Source organism: Cervus canadensis, chromosome 6 (assembly GCF_019320065.1).
Source record: "Cervus canadensis isolate Bull #8, Minnesota chromosome 6, ASM1932006v1, whole genome shotgun sequence".
NCBI classification, from domain to species: Eukaryota; Metazoa; Chordata; class Mammalia; order Artiodactyla; family Cervidae; genus Cervus; species Cervus canadensis.
In genome coordinates this window covers 80,054,143-80,068,628 of record NC_057391.1, presented here as the reverse complement: position 1 = coordinate 80,068,628, position 14,486 = coordinate 80,054,143, and the positions used below count along the sequence as shown (strand labels likewise).

The 14,486-nt window shown below is 40.1% G+C and overlaps 1 protein-coding gene and 1 non-coding gene across 2 annotated transcripts in view; both read right to left on the bottom strand.

The window, feature by feature from the left end:
* BBOF1 (basal body orientation factor 1) overlaps positions 1-14,486 on the bottom strand; it is a 38,509-nt gene that overhangs the window by 12,451 nt on the left and 11,572 nt on the right. The window contains exons 5-8 of the mRNA XM_043472522.1: positions 8,550-8,630; positions 7,761-7,831; positions 6,515-6,659; positions 4,993-5,486 (exon numbers count right to left, since the gene is read on the bottom strand). Coding sequence (XP_043328457.1) covers positions 4,993-5,486; positions 6,515-6,659; positions 7,761-7,831; positions 8,550-8,630 — 791 coding nt within the window. The remainder of the gene's footprint in view (positions 1-4,992; positions 5,487-6,514; positions 6,660-7,760; positions 7,832-8,549; positions 8,631-14,486) is intronic.
* Positions 9,113-9,219, bottom strand: LOC122444364. The gene has a single exon (XR_006270208.1). It is a non-coding gene; the product is annotated as a U6 spliceosomal RNA (small nuclear RNA).

Below are 14,486 nucleotides of genomic sequence, written 5' to 3'. Positions count from 1 at the left end.
TCTTACCTCCAAATAAGGTTATAGCTAAGCTTTCCACGCAGGTATTTATCTATACCATAACTTTTCTAAAGGATATATAGTCTACTTGCTATTTACAAAAGTTGGCTAACATGTAGATATAATATAGATGTAGAATGTAGGAAACATTTGCATATGTCAATTGGGTTAGTTAAGTTTAGATTTTGCCTTGTGATCACCATATACTTTGTCCTTCCCAATCTGCCTCTTCAGCAGATACTGTAATATTTTAACTACAATTTCTGCTTTCCTGGTAGATGCAATAGAAAACTAGGGTTAAGGTGATTAATTGCTCAGAACGCAGAATAGGGAGAGTCCAGTTTCTGCAATAATAATGTGAAGAGTCATTTTATGTACCTTCCTCTGAAAACTTATATACCACTTAATATACAGTAGATTTAAAAAATGAAAAGATGACTTTCTCCCCTGAGGAGAGGCCCACCTTCTGGACGGACTCTATGACTTATTTGCCCTCTCTCTCAATACCAACCCAAGATGAGTGGAGGTTGCATGAGTCTCTGAAGGCAGAACCGGGTGCGCCAGAAGAGCATGAGGGAGCTAACTCAATTATTCCCTGAGGTCTGGGTGGAAGACAACCCCCCCTCCCCCCAGGCTGGCTAAACATCACGCCCCAGTGATAATGGAACTCAAACCAGGCACCATCCCGGTTAGAGGGCGCCAGTACCCGCTATGGATGGAGGCCTGAGCCGGCATATTGCCCCACATCAATAGATTGAAACAAGCAGGCATTCTAGTAGAGTGCCAGTTGGCTTGGAATACGCCAATCCTGCCAGTCAAAAGGGAAGGAGGACAGGACTATAGGCCTGTACAAGATCTCAGGCTAGTCAACCAGGCTACTGTGACTTTACACGCCACTGTTCCAAACCCCTATACCTTACTTAGCCTCCTCCCACTGAGGACTAAAGTTTACACTTGCCTAGATCTCAAGGATGCCTTCTTCTGCATATGCCTCGCCCCAGCGTCACAGCCCATCTTTGCCTTTGAATGGGAAGATCCAGTGGGGAGCACCAAACAACAGCTCATCTGGACTCCCCCACAAGGGTTTAAAAACTTCCCAGCCATCTTTGGGGAAGCCTTGGCTTCTGATCTGGACTCATTCCATCCGGAAGAGTATGGATGTCAGCTCCTACAATAGGGGGATGACCTGCTGCTGGCTGCCTGAGACCAAGGAAAAATGCTGGAAAGGGACAAATGCACTGCTCCAGCTGTTGATGGAAGCAGGTTACCGGGTGTCGAAGAAGAAGGCACAGATCTACAAAGAGGAGGCCCAGAGTTCTGAGATGGTGGAATGAACCAACCGGACACTTAAAGAGACTCTCCAAGTGGATCACAGAGACTGACTGCTCCTGAGTGGACTTGCTCCCAATGGCTCTGCTCAGACTCAGATGACCCCACAGTCCCAAGGCTATTCTCCACACGAAATTGTGTATGGGAGGCCTTCTCCCATAAGAAAACAGGTGTCAACAAATTTGCCTCAGGTAAGGGGGGATAGGATTTCACAGCAGATGGAACTGGGTAAGGTAATAAATCGGGTAACTAAGTTTGTACAAGAAAGGGTGCCGTTCCCCCTTGGGGAACAGATTCATGAGTTTACACTTGGTGACCAAGTATGGGTCAAAGATTGGAAACATGATTTGCTAGCCCTTTGGTGAAAGGGCCCTTATGTTATTCTAACTACCCCTACTGCAGTTAAAGTTGCAGGTATTGTCCCTTGATCCATCACACCAGAGCGAAGAAGGCATACCACGCTGACCCGGAGGACGCCAAGTGGACCATCCAGAAGGACCCCACCGACCCACGGGGAACCAAGATCATTCTGAAGAGGAAGAAGAGAACGAGATCCCGGACGAGCCCTCTACAGGATGGAGCTGGGTAAACGACTCCTGCTGCTCGGCCTCATCAACGCAATTCTGAACCTGACCAGTGTTCCTGCACAGGACAACGTCTTCATCTCGTGGGCACATTCTTACGCGAACTTCCACAACTCCTCCAACTGTTGGGTATGTGGGGCTATGCCCCTGTCAGTAATAGACAGACTCCCCTGGTGGGTATCATCACTCCGTTATGAGGACTTTAACAACAAAAAGGAACTTTCCTCTCTCTCACCAACCATAACCTTTCTTTGCCCTCTGGTGTTAGAAGAAGCCATCAATGGGCCAGGGACATAGGGTTACATTTAACATGAACACCAGCCTTACGGAGATAACAAAGGCTTATACCTCATATATGAGAATTAAAGAGGAAAAGGGCTCCCTTACAAAAGGGGGACAGGCCTCCCGGTACCTTGAGCAATACTACCAGGTCTGGGATGAATATTTCTAGATGACTCCTGAGAAAGGACAGTTGATTGCCCCTGCTACTATTTGCTGGGAACAAAAAGAACAGAAAGTTGGATTTGGAGACCATCCCCTAGACCCAAAAGAATTGTTATTTGTCCCCTGAACAAAGTAAACAAATCTTGGAAGTTACCTATCACCCCAATCAGTCTGCTCAGTGGCCCGGTTCCGACTGGAAATATAATCCTGGAATCCGCTGGGTAGCCCCCAATGGGACCCAGTGGCTCTGTGGGCTTAACTTATGGCCATGGTTACCAGTTGGCTGGGTGGGGCATTGCACATTAGGATTTGCTTTCGCCCATGGCAGAATTAAGCCTAGCCTACAGCAGCCTCTAGTAAACCTGCCTTATCTGCATGCAAGATGGACACGATCTGTGTTCCAATGGTATGACTATCTTGCTGCCTTGTTTATACCCTCTGTAGGGACAACGGATATCATGGTTAAGGTAGAGGCCTTAACTAATTTCATTAAACAGGCCCTCTTAGACAGTACTAAAGCCATTCAAGCTTTGAACGAAGAACAGATTCAGATGAGGAAGGCAGTAATTCAAAATAGGATGGCATTAGACATACTCACAGCAGCCCAAGGAGGGACTTTGGCGAATGGTGTGTACATCCCTGACCTGTCTGAAGATGTATCTGCTGCCTTGGAGGATATGCAAAATCAAGTGAAAGCCATGTCTAATGAACTGTTGTTAGAGTAATCTTGATCATACTGCTTTGTGGACCCTGCTTCCTACAATGCCTTGTGAATTTTGTAACCCAGAGGTTGATAGCATTCTCTCATGTGGGTGGCAGGAGGGCTAAGGTACAATATATCTCAATAAATGATGCTCGTTATGGAAACTAAGGGCATCAAGAGGGGGGAATGAAGAAGGAATTCATAGGGCCTGGACTCCATCTCAGGCCTGTCTGTGCTGATCGTGCGCGGCCACCTCTCCAGTGGACTCTGAACTCTGTGCTTAGCGCCTGTGGGAATGACAATGGAAGGATAAGACCCCCTCTGGGCAGGGGAATCTTGAAGAACAGACACTAATCACCCCTGCCTCCGGACACTAGCTATCAGAATGTAAGCACAGGCTTATCAGTTATTAACTATTTGTTATGTAACTGCGGGCTTATTGATTATTGACTGTTTGAACACATAACACGTGAATGATGGGGTTATTGTAGTTGTATTTACCCTTCCTTTGTTTATGTAAGTCTCAAGGGAATTGGGGTAGTGGGTTTGGACACATGGGGTATAAAAGATTTTCACAAATGCTGGTCAGGGTCCTTGGCTAAGAGGAGACTCTGCCTTGGGCCCGCCGGCGTAATAAACTGCACTCCACTATCAAAAAAAAAAAAAAAAAAATGAAAAGAAACTGCCTTATGTATGGTGGGGACTCAACTTGCTTGATTTATTAAATAAAAAATAGAAAAATTACAGTGAACCTCTGGTAGCAGTTATTATAATGTCTATTATTATAATAGAGTAATAGTAATAGTGTTATTAATAGACTTCCAAATATGGCAATAAGATAAAAAAATTATAGTATGGACATTTTTGAAGAAGAGTCACTGGCCATGTCCAACCTTCCTGACAGTTATATAATTTAAAACTTTCATATTAGCCCACTAAAAAATAATTTAAAACAGAAAATACATTTGGAAGCCCCTTTTAATAAGATGTTAAGTGCACAGTAGTAGGGATTTTCTAAACTTTCTTAAGGCCCTTGAAGAATTTAATTGCATAGGGATATAAGACAATTTTTTCATAGTAATATTTAAAATGTACTATAATTTAATCCATGGTTTATAGGGTGAAAAGTATTCAAACAGATATTAATGCTAACAGGGAACAATTAATTATTGTATATAGCCTGTGTGTGTTAGTCAGTCATGTCCAACTCTTTGTGGCCCTATGGACTATAGCCCGCCAAGCTCCTCTGTCCATGGAATTCTCCACGCAAGAATATGAGAATGGGTTGCCATTTCCTTCTCCAGGGGTATATAGTCTACAACTGTCTCAGTCTTTCTACTGCCTTCATCATGGTGGCAGTAGATCTCTTCAGTGTACTTAGACACTTGTAGGGACTTTTGGTTACGACAGTGGTGGAAGGGGCACTACTGTGTGTCCTCCAATCCATAGGGCAGTTCTGTACAACAAAGAGTTTATGTTGATTTTTTTTAATTAGAGGTTTAGTTAGATATTATTACCTACGGATTTCATCTCAGAATAGTAAGGGGAATATTACAAAATATTTGTGAAAGTATGTTTATCAAAAATGTTTAACCTGAATCTAATCAAACCTTTGAAACAAATTTACAGGAAATGGAAGAAAGGAACATGTTAAAAGATATTACAATGACATTCAAAATGGAACAAACAATCCCTCTGACAAGTCTCTGTCATACAAAAAAGGAAGACAATCTACTAAGAAGACCCCACACATTATGCTAAGCATAGGGGTTACAAAGATGAGTAAGACAGTTTCTCTTCTCAAGTAACTTACTGAGTAATCAATATTTAATACTTAGATACTGTCAAACTGAACTTGTCAGGATTTTTATTTCTCTAAAGGGCAAAAAAAAAAAAAGCGGTACAAAAGACAAAATATTAAAGCATCATTAGTACCATTTATCAGCCTCCATAAGATCCTGATTCACGCTATTGGTGCTGTGTTCTCTGCCATCAAACGTTCGGATTTTGGGATATTCCATTCTTCCTGCACATGCCTCTCTCATTTTAAGGTTGAAGGCAGTTTGTGCTACCTGTTTATAATGCTTTCTGCTAAATAGGATCTGTTTCTTTACTTGGTGTAGAGCATCTAAAAAGAATCTTTCCACTTCTGTTCTCTCATCTAGTATGTTCTTGGCCAGCTTCTTTATTCGATTCATTTCCTTGTCCTTCATCTGAAGAAGTTGCTGCAGCTTGAAAATTTCAACCTGACCTGCTTGGTTCTCTACCATTGCCTGTTGCTGCAGTTTTAAAACTTCAGTCTCAAACTCTTTGGTCATGCAAACCAGGGCATTCTCCAGGCTTACTACCTTCTTCTGAAGAGTTTGGATTTGTAATCTCTGCTGGGTAAGTTGCATTATCTTTTCTTTAACCAACAGATCATTGATCTCCTAAAACAGAAAGATGAGGGAGGTGTGAGGTTTTTTAAATTAATTTTGGAACGTAAAATTTACTCACTAATTTCCATTACTTTAAGAGGTTTGAGTTTGAGGCGAGGTTGCAATGGTGATATTTTTGTTCTTCTGTGCATAAAGAGTAAGAAACATCAAGAGTCCTTTTCTGGACTTACAAAGACCACAAATTTTACTAATCAAGGCATTTTCCTTCTTCTAAAATTATGAAAGCTTCAGTATTTTATATTATCAAAAGAATATCCCAATAAGACTATACAGTAAAATTACTATAGTAATTTAACAACTACATACTGCCAACTGTGGCAGTCTGCTAGTTGCCTGTCCCAGTGTCCATTTTCCATTTTCTACTTCATAATAAAGCCCTAATTTTATTCAGAAAAGCACTAAGCCCAGATGAAAACTCCCAGTTTCCCTAGTAGTTCAGCAAAGCCATGTGACTAAGCTCTAATGAAACAGCTGCAAGTAAAAATGTGTATAGGACTTTCAGGGAGACCTCTGAAGGGAGGAGCATACTGTCTTCCTTCTGTTCTTCTCCCTCCCTGTTGTGAGAGCTCCAGCAGCTGTTGGGGGCCATGGGGTGACTCTGTGGAGATAAGCCATGTGCTGCAGAACAAAATTAAGGAAACCGAGTGTCTGCTAACTTTGTGGCATTCCAGCTCTGGACTGCTTACCTCCAGACTTCCTTTAGGGAGAGAATACACCCTTACATGGGGAAACCACTGTAGTCACAGCTGAGAACCTATTCCTAAGTTATTCAGGGACCAACTCTAAGCAACATAAAATGAATACAAATGTGTTAGAGGACAGGAGTTACATTTATGTTTCAGAGATATTCTTTATAAAACTAAGTCTAAAGTTTCTTATAAATTATTCAGTAATTAACTTTTCAGGTAAGAAAAACACATCAACCAGATAGAAGAAAAATGGTCCTATTGTCCTTATATATCATTACTTCACCAACCAATCTTTAAAACAAACAAGAAAGTTTAAATGAGAATGGGAACCTTTTGCTCTAAAAGGAAAGTCTGAGTCTCTTGCAACTTCTGGGAGTTTTTTTGTAGAGCATCAGCTTCCTTCAGATGGTATGCGAGAGCTTTCTGGAGATAAATATTCTCTTTAAAAACACTTCTTCCAGCATTGTTCAATTGCCTAAAAGACCCAAAAACACAGACTTAAGTTTTAAATATTACCAAACTAGATCAGTGACTGCTTTATCCCCTAACGTTAATAGTAATGATCATTGAGAATTCCCTAGCAGTTCAGTGATTAGAACTCAGAGCTTTCACTGCCATGGCCCAGGTTCACTCCCTGGTCAGGGAACTAAGATCCTATAAGACACATGGGCAACCAAAAAATAATAATAATAAATAATAAAAAAAATAATGACCAACACTTATTTAGCTTATGGTGGGTACTCTATACTTGGCTGGGGATCTTAAAAACTAAGTTCTCACCAATGGAAAAGTAAAGAGTGATATGTTACTTCTAGTCCAAGGCAGTTAAGGGCAGGTATGTGTTTCCCATACTCTCTGTCTATGTGACTGGACATAAAGAACAAAATGGAAGCAGCTTAGGTTCCTGAACCACCGCTGGAGTACAGCTGTCAGACCCACATTAGATTAGAAATAAACAGTTGAGACCTGGGGGCTTCCCAGGTGGCACAGTGGCAAAGAATCTGCTTGCCAATGCAGGAGACACAAGAGACTCAGGTTTGATCCCTGGGTCAGGAATATCCCCTGGAGTAGGAAATGGCAACCCACTCCAGTATTCTTGCCTGGAAAATTCCTTGGACAGAGGAGCCTGGCTGGCTATAGTTCATGGGGTTGTAAAGAGTTGGACACAGCTGAGCGACTGAACACATTAACACACTGAGACCTAGTTTATGCATTAACACAACGCAGTTACTTCCACTCATATACCTCTTGATAACCATGCACAGTTGGCATTATTAATACCATTTTTAGATGAAGAAAATTAATTTCAAAAAACTTAAGAAATCTTCCTACAATTAGTATACATGTTGAGAACTAAAGTGTAACTTCAAAGCCCAAGTTCTCTCCTCCACACTCTGCGGCTACAAAGAGGATGGGAGGAAAAGGGGTGGAGACACAGAAAGAAAGAAAGTAAGCTAGAAAATTTGAAGAAAGCAAACCTGGAGAGAAGAGGATAGAAAACATGATAGGAACAAAAAAGACTAGCAAAGAGGTAAGAGAGGCTACTAGAAAGAAAAAGGAGGCAGTGGTCTCTTACACGACAGCTTCATGGTGGGCTCTGTCTGCCAGCATTATTATCTTCTTTTCAGCCTCTTTTTCTAGTCTATGCTAAAAGAAAATAGGCTCTTTTAATACAGTTATATCTAGATTCTGCTTCTATCCCACTCCCAGGTTATTCAGTATACAAACTAGAAACTGAGAGCCACTTTTTAAAGCAAGTCCTTTTATATAAACCTGACATGAGTACTTATTTGCCTCACCCTCACTTCCCTACATGCCCGGCAATTTGTGAAAAAATCTATTTAATTCTTTCCTAAAGATAAAAAATTAAAGAAAAATTAAAAGAATTAAAGGAAAACCACAGGGACTCTGAGAAGATTCTGTAGAAGAGAAGTGTTCCAAAACACTTCTCACAATTTGAGAATTAACTTAGATGCACAGAGAAATGTGGAAACTTGTGTTGCTAAAGAATACTTTTGAGCCCCTTTTATTAATATCCTTAGTTGACTTAACTAAGGAAAGGCCTTCACATGTACCACAGGAACCTCTCCAAGCCCACCTCCCCTACAGAAAGTGGTACCTGTAGCTTTAGTTCCACCAGGGGACACCAAGCTGGGGTGAGGGGGAATGTGTCCTAAAGCCTTGCTCAGATGACAATCCTTCTTGAAGATTTCAAGAATGTTTAACTAAGTAAGGGTGAGTGGGGTAGATAATCTTCTTATAATAAAATGCCCAAATGAAAAAGTTATGTCTCAGAATACATATAAATACACGTATGTTGTTCTAGGACACACGATATTTACTAATTAATGCAAATATGTTGTACCTTTTCTTCAAAAAACTTGCCTTCCAGTCTTCTAAGAGTCTCCTGATGTTTCCGCTCTGTGTTCCTTAAATCCTCCTTTAGCTAAAGTTAAAATAACCAAAAAACCAAAGAATGGTCAGTAGGAAATGGGGTGGATTGGGGTATGCTGTGGCTGCTGCTCAGTCACGTCTGACTATACGACCCCATGGACTATAGCCCAACAGGCTCCACTGTCCATAGGATTCTCCAGGCCAGAACACTGGAGTGGGTTGCCATTTCCTTCTCCAGGGGATCTTCCCAACCCAGGGACTGAACCCACGTCTCCTGCATCTCCTGCATTGTCAGGTGTCTTCTTTACCACTGAGCCACCTGGGAAGCCCCAGATTGGGGCATATCCCTGGAACATTCTCAATCAAGAAACATTCTCTGTCACATATTACCTCTTTTTTTTTTTTATTAGTTGGAGGCTAATTACTTTACTATATTGTAGTGGGTTTTGTCATACATTGACATGAATCAGCCATGGATTTACATGTATTCCCCATCCCGATCCGCCCTCCCACCTCCCTCTCTACCCGATCCTTAAAAATATGGAATGCTTCACGAATTTGCGTGTCATCCTTGCCCAGGGGCCATGCTAATCTTCTCTGTATCGTTCCAATTTTAGTATATGTGCTGCCGAAGCGAGCACCACACATTACCTCTTAATCTTGAACACACAGAAAAACCTCATGCCCTCCCTCCAAGTACCATATTTCTCATGAATGTCTATAGATTGGGAAGGTCCCCTGGAAAAGGGAAAGGCTATACCCACTCCGGTATTCTGGCCTGGAGAATTCCATGGACTGTATAGTCCATGGGGTTGCAAAGAGGCGGACACGACTGAGTGACTTACACTTTCACTTACAAGATTACTACTGAGTTTCTAAAAAGCTTTTCATGAATAACAGTTCTCAGAACATTCAAATAAGTTATTATAATACTCATCCCCACCAAATATCTTCATTTTAAACACATGAACTGACAGAATCATAATTTTCAGAGTTGGAAGGAATCTTAGGAGTCAGACTATACAAATCTCCCACTTGACAGAAATCTTTTCTATGAGAAAAATATCTAAAGACAGAAGTACCAATAATTCAAATCATATTAATTTCCTAGGCTACCCTTTAAGAGTTCTCATTTTTAGAAAATTCTTCCTAGTATAAATCTAAAAATATCTCCCTATGATTCCCATAGATGGATCCTTCTATCCTCTAAACTACATAAACTAAAAAGAACATAAAATCCTTCTAGGCAAAAAAAAAAAATTGAGCTAAATAACTCTGATTCTGAAGGCTATATTTACTGGTAAGAACCAATCAGATAGAAATAGGTATGCTCAATCTAACATTCATGCCACAAAAAAAGGCAATAGAGAAGGACTTCCCATCAGACAGACCTGAGGTTCAACTGTTACCTCTCGCACCAGCTGTTTTGGCAAATCATTATCTTCTCTAAGTCTCAGGGTAGAAAGAAGATAATAATAGAAGCTATCTCATAGAGATGTGGCAAGGATTAAATAACAAATAATACACATAAAATACTTAGAATAGTAATAACCATTTAATATAGAGGTTAGTTATTGTTGTTGTTCATCACTAAGTTGTGTCTGACTCTTTGCGACCCCATGAACTGCAGCACCCCATGAACTGCAGCTTCACTGTCCTTCATCTCCCGTAGCTTGCTCAAACTCATGTCCATTGAGACAGTGATACCATCCATATCCATCTCATCCTCTGTCGCCCCCTTCTGCTCTTGCCCTCAATCTTTCCCAGCATCTGAGTCTTTTCAAGTGAGTTGGCTCCTCACATCAGGTGACCAAAGTATTGGTGCTTAAGCTTCAGCATCAGTCCTTCCAATGAATATTCAAGGTTGATTTCCTTTAGGATTGACTGGTTTGATCTCCTTGCTGTCCAAGGGACTCTCAAGAGTCTTCTCCAGTACCACAGTTTGAAAGCATCAGTTCTTCTGCACTCAGCCTTCTTTATGGTCCAACTCTTACATCTGTACATGATTACTGGAAAAACCATAGCTTTGACTAGACAGACCTTTGTCGGCAAAGTGATGTCTCTGCTTTTTAATATATTGTCTATGTTTGTCATAGCTTTTCTTCCGAGGAACAAGCATCTTTTAATTTTGTGGCTGCAGTCACTGTCCACAGTGATTCTGGAGCCCAAGAAAATGAAATCTGACACTGCTTCCACTTTTTCCCCATCTATTTGCCATGAAGTGACTGGACTGGGTGCCATGATCTTCATTTTTTGAATGTAGAGTTTTAAGCCAGCTTTTTTACTCTCCTCTTTCGCCTTCGTCAAGAGGCTCTTTAGTTCCTCCTCACTTTCTGTTATTAAAGTGGTATCATCTGCATGTCTGAGGTTATTGATATTTCTCCTGGCAATCTTGATTCCAGTTTGTGAGTCATACAGCCCAGCATTTCATATGGCGTACTCTGCATATAAGTTAAATAAGCAGAGTGACAGTAACTCAGCTGGAATTTCATCACCTCCACTAGCTTTTTTCGTAGTGATGCTTCTTAAGGCCCACTTGACTTCATACTCCAGGATGTTTGGTTCTAGGTGAGTGATCATACCATAGAGGTTATCTGGGTCATTAAGAGTTTTTTTGTATAGTTCTTCTGTGTATTCTTGCCACCTCTTCTTAATCTCTTCTGCTTCTGTTAGGTCCTTACTGTTTTTGTCCTTTACTGTGCATATCTTTGAATAAAATATTCCCTTGGTATCTCCAATTTTCTTAGAGACCTCTAGTCTTTCCATTCTATTGTTTTCCTCTATTTCTTTGCATTGTTCACTTAAGATGACTTTTTTTTTAATCTCTCCTTGCTATTTTCTGGAACTCTGCATTCAATTGGATATATCTTTCCCTTTCTCCTTGTCTTTCACTTCTCTTATCTCAGCTATTTGTAAGGCCTCCTCAGACAACCACCTTACCTTCTTGCATTTCTTTTTCTTGGGGATGGTTTTGGTAAACACCTCCTGTACAATGTTACAAACCTCTGTCCATAGTTCTTCAGGCACTCTATGTCTATCAGATCTGGTCCCTTGAATCTTTTCATCACCTGTATAATCATAAGGGATTTGATTTAGGTAATACCTGAATGGCCTAGTAGTTTCCCCTATTTTCTTCAATTTGACCCTGAATTTTGCAATAAAGAGCTGATGATCTGAGCCATGGTCAGCTCCAGGTCTTGTTTTTTCTGACTGTATAGAGTTCTCCATCTTCAGCTACAAAGAATGTAATCAATCTGATTTCAGTATTGACCATCTGGTGATGTCCATGTGTAGAATCATCCCTTCTGTTGTTGGAAGAGGGTGTTTGCTATTGCCAGTGTGTTCTCTTGGCAAAACTCTGTTAGCCTTTGCCCTGCTTCACTTTGTACTCCAAGGCCAAACTTGCCTGTTACTCTGGGAATCTCTTAACTTCCTACTTTTGCATTCCATTTCCCTAAGATGAAAAGGACATCTTTTTTTGGTGTTAGTTCCAGGAGATCTTGTGGGTTTTCACAGAATCATTATTATTGTTTTTAATATTGTCCTTCCTTATACTTAGCAATTTTCCTTACTGTGATCTCTGTCATAACAGTAGTAAATCTCTGTTTGATCCATATCATATGATCTTTCAGATATTCTTCTTTCTTCTTGTATTTTTTATACATTTAAAAAAGGCCTCTTATACTGTCAAAGACCTTCAGAATTACTGTCAATATTTAATGTGTGGAGAAGTCTACTGTCTAAGTAGGGTAGGGTGCAGTAAACCTTTCATTTGCCATTGGACTCCCCCAAAATCTATAAATTAATAAATAAATCTTTTGAAAGATGTTATCCTAAAAACCAATTAAAAATATAGAAAAATACTTTGTTATTCAGATGTTCCTTGGTTTATAATAGTGAAAAATTAGAAAAAATCCAAACGTCCAACAAGGAACCAATTAATAAATCATGGTGTATCTACCCAATGGAAATCCATGCATCCAGTCAAAAGGTTTTATAGAAAAATACATAATAGCATTGAAAAATGTTCACAATATGTAAAGTGAAGAAATAAGGTTAATGCTCCTTTTGTTAATCAGGTAGATGGAAATTACTTTTTCTTTAAATTTATGCTTTGAATACCTTTTGGCAGTCTAAAGTTAATTAGCCTCTTTTAAATTCGTATATTGAATCCTATATGCACAGTATAATTTTCTTCCCTTGAGTCATGAGCCCCACACCTGCCTTAATTCTTCCATATTTGGGATTCCACAGAACCACCTTATGATTCACATTAGCAAGGATCTTTTATTTTTGAATTTTAAGTTTTCCTGGCCTACCAATCCATTTCTCCACTAGGGGGCAAAATTGTCCTTTAAAAAAAAATTCACACCAAGGCCCAATCAAATATGAACAACTAGTTCTTCATTCACTTTGATTCAGAATGTATACCTACACCTCAGGATGGCTATTTTGAGAGTTCCTGAAAAGTTAAGGAACTTAACTTGATTCAGTTTTATATTTTCATATAAAACAAAACTAGATATTCTTTCTAGAAAACTGCAGCTTTATCGAGGAGTGAGTGAGTGAAAGTCACTCAGTCGTGTCTGACTCTCTGCAACCCTGTGGACTATACAGTCCGTGAAATTCTCCAGGCCAGAATACTGGAGTGGGTGGCCTTTCTCTGATCCAGGGGATCTTCCCAACCCATTGTTGACAAATGTATGCTATTTCAAGTATACACAACAATGATTTGATATACATATACACTGTGAAAGGATTCTTCCCATCTAGTTAGCAGAAAACTTGATATTCCTTCAATTACATTTTAAATGAAAGACCCACTTAGTATTCAACACAGATTTATTGAGCATTACTCTGTATCTTGTACTTCAATAAATACAAAGCACAATACTGTTCATACCTCAAAAAGTTTACCATCTAGCAGGGGAGATAAGACAAATGATAAATATAATATCAAGATAGATTGGACTAAGTGGTATAAAAGAAATACAAAATACTATTTGCTGTGCTTATTCGCTCAGTCATGTCTGATGCTTTTCAACCCTATGGACTGTAGCGGGCCAGGCTCCTCTGTCCATGGGGATTCTCCAGGCAAGAATACTGGAGTGGGTTGCCATGCCGTCCCCCAAGGGAGCTTCCCAGCCCAAGGATCAAACCCAGGTCTCCCGCATTGCAGGCAGACATGGAAACACACAAAAAATTACTTTTTTGCTAACCTTTTAATTTTTTTTTCTTTTTTCTAGCTTAATTTAAATATAATTGACATATTAACAGTATATACATTTAAGCTGTACAATCTCCTAATTTGATACACTATATTGCAAAATGAATACTACCGTAGCATTAGCTAACACCTCCATCATGTCACAAAACTACCATTACTTTTTTTGTGGTGAGAACTCTTAAGATCTACTCTCTTAGCAAGTTTCAAGTATATAATACAGTATTATTAGTTAGGGTCAATATATTATACTTTAGATTCCTAAAAACTTGTCAATCTTATAACTGAAAGTTTGTACCCTTTGACCGACATCTCCCCATTTCTCCTACCCCTCCCCTCCAGCACAAGTAACCACTCTTGAGTCCAGTTTCTTTTTCTTTTTTTTTTGGCCGCATTGTGGCTTGGTTGAAATTGGCCATAGTATAAGTATTTATACCAAGGAAATCAGTAAATGTTACAAATGAGGATTTCGTTTTTTCTCAGGGAGCTATACACCACTGTTAATTCCATGTGACATACACTATTTTCAGCACTGGTGGCTCTGACAGTAAAGAGTCTACCTGCAGTGCGGGAGACCCAGGTTTGATCCCTGGGTCGGGAAGATCCTCTGGAGAAGGAAATGCAACCCACTCCAGTAGTCTTGCCTGGAAAATCCCATGGATGGAGGAACATGACAGGCTACAG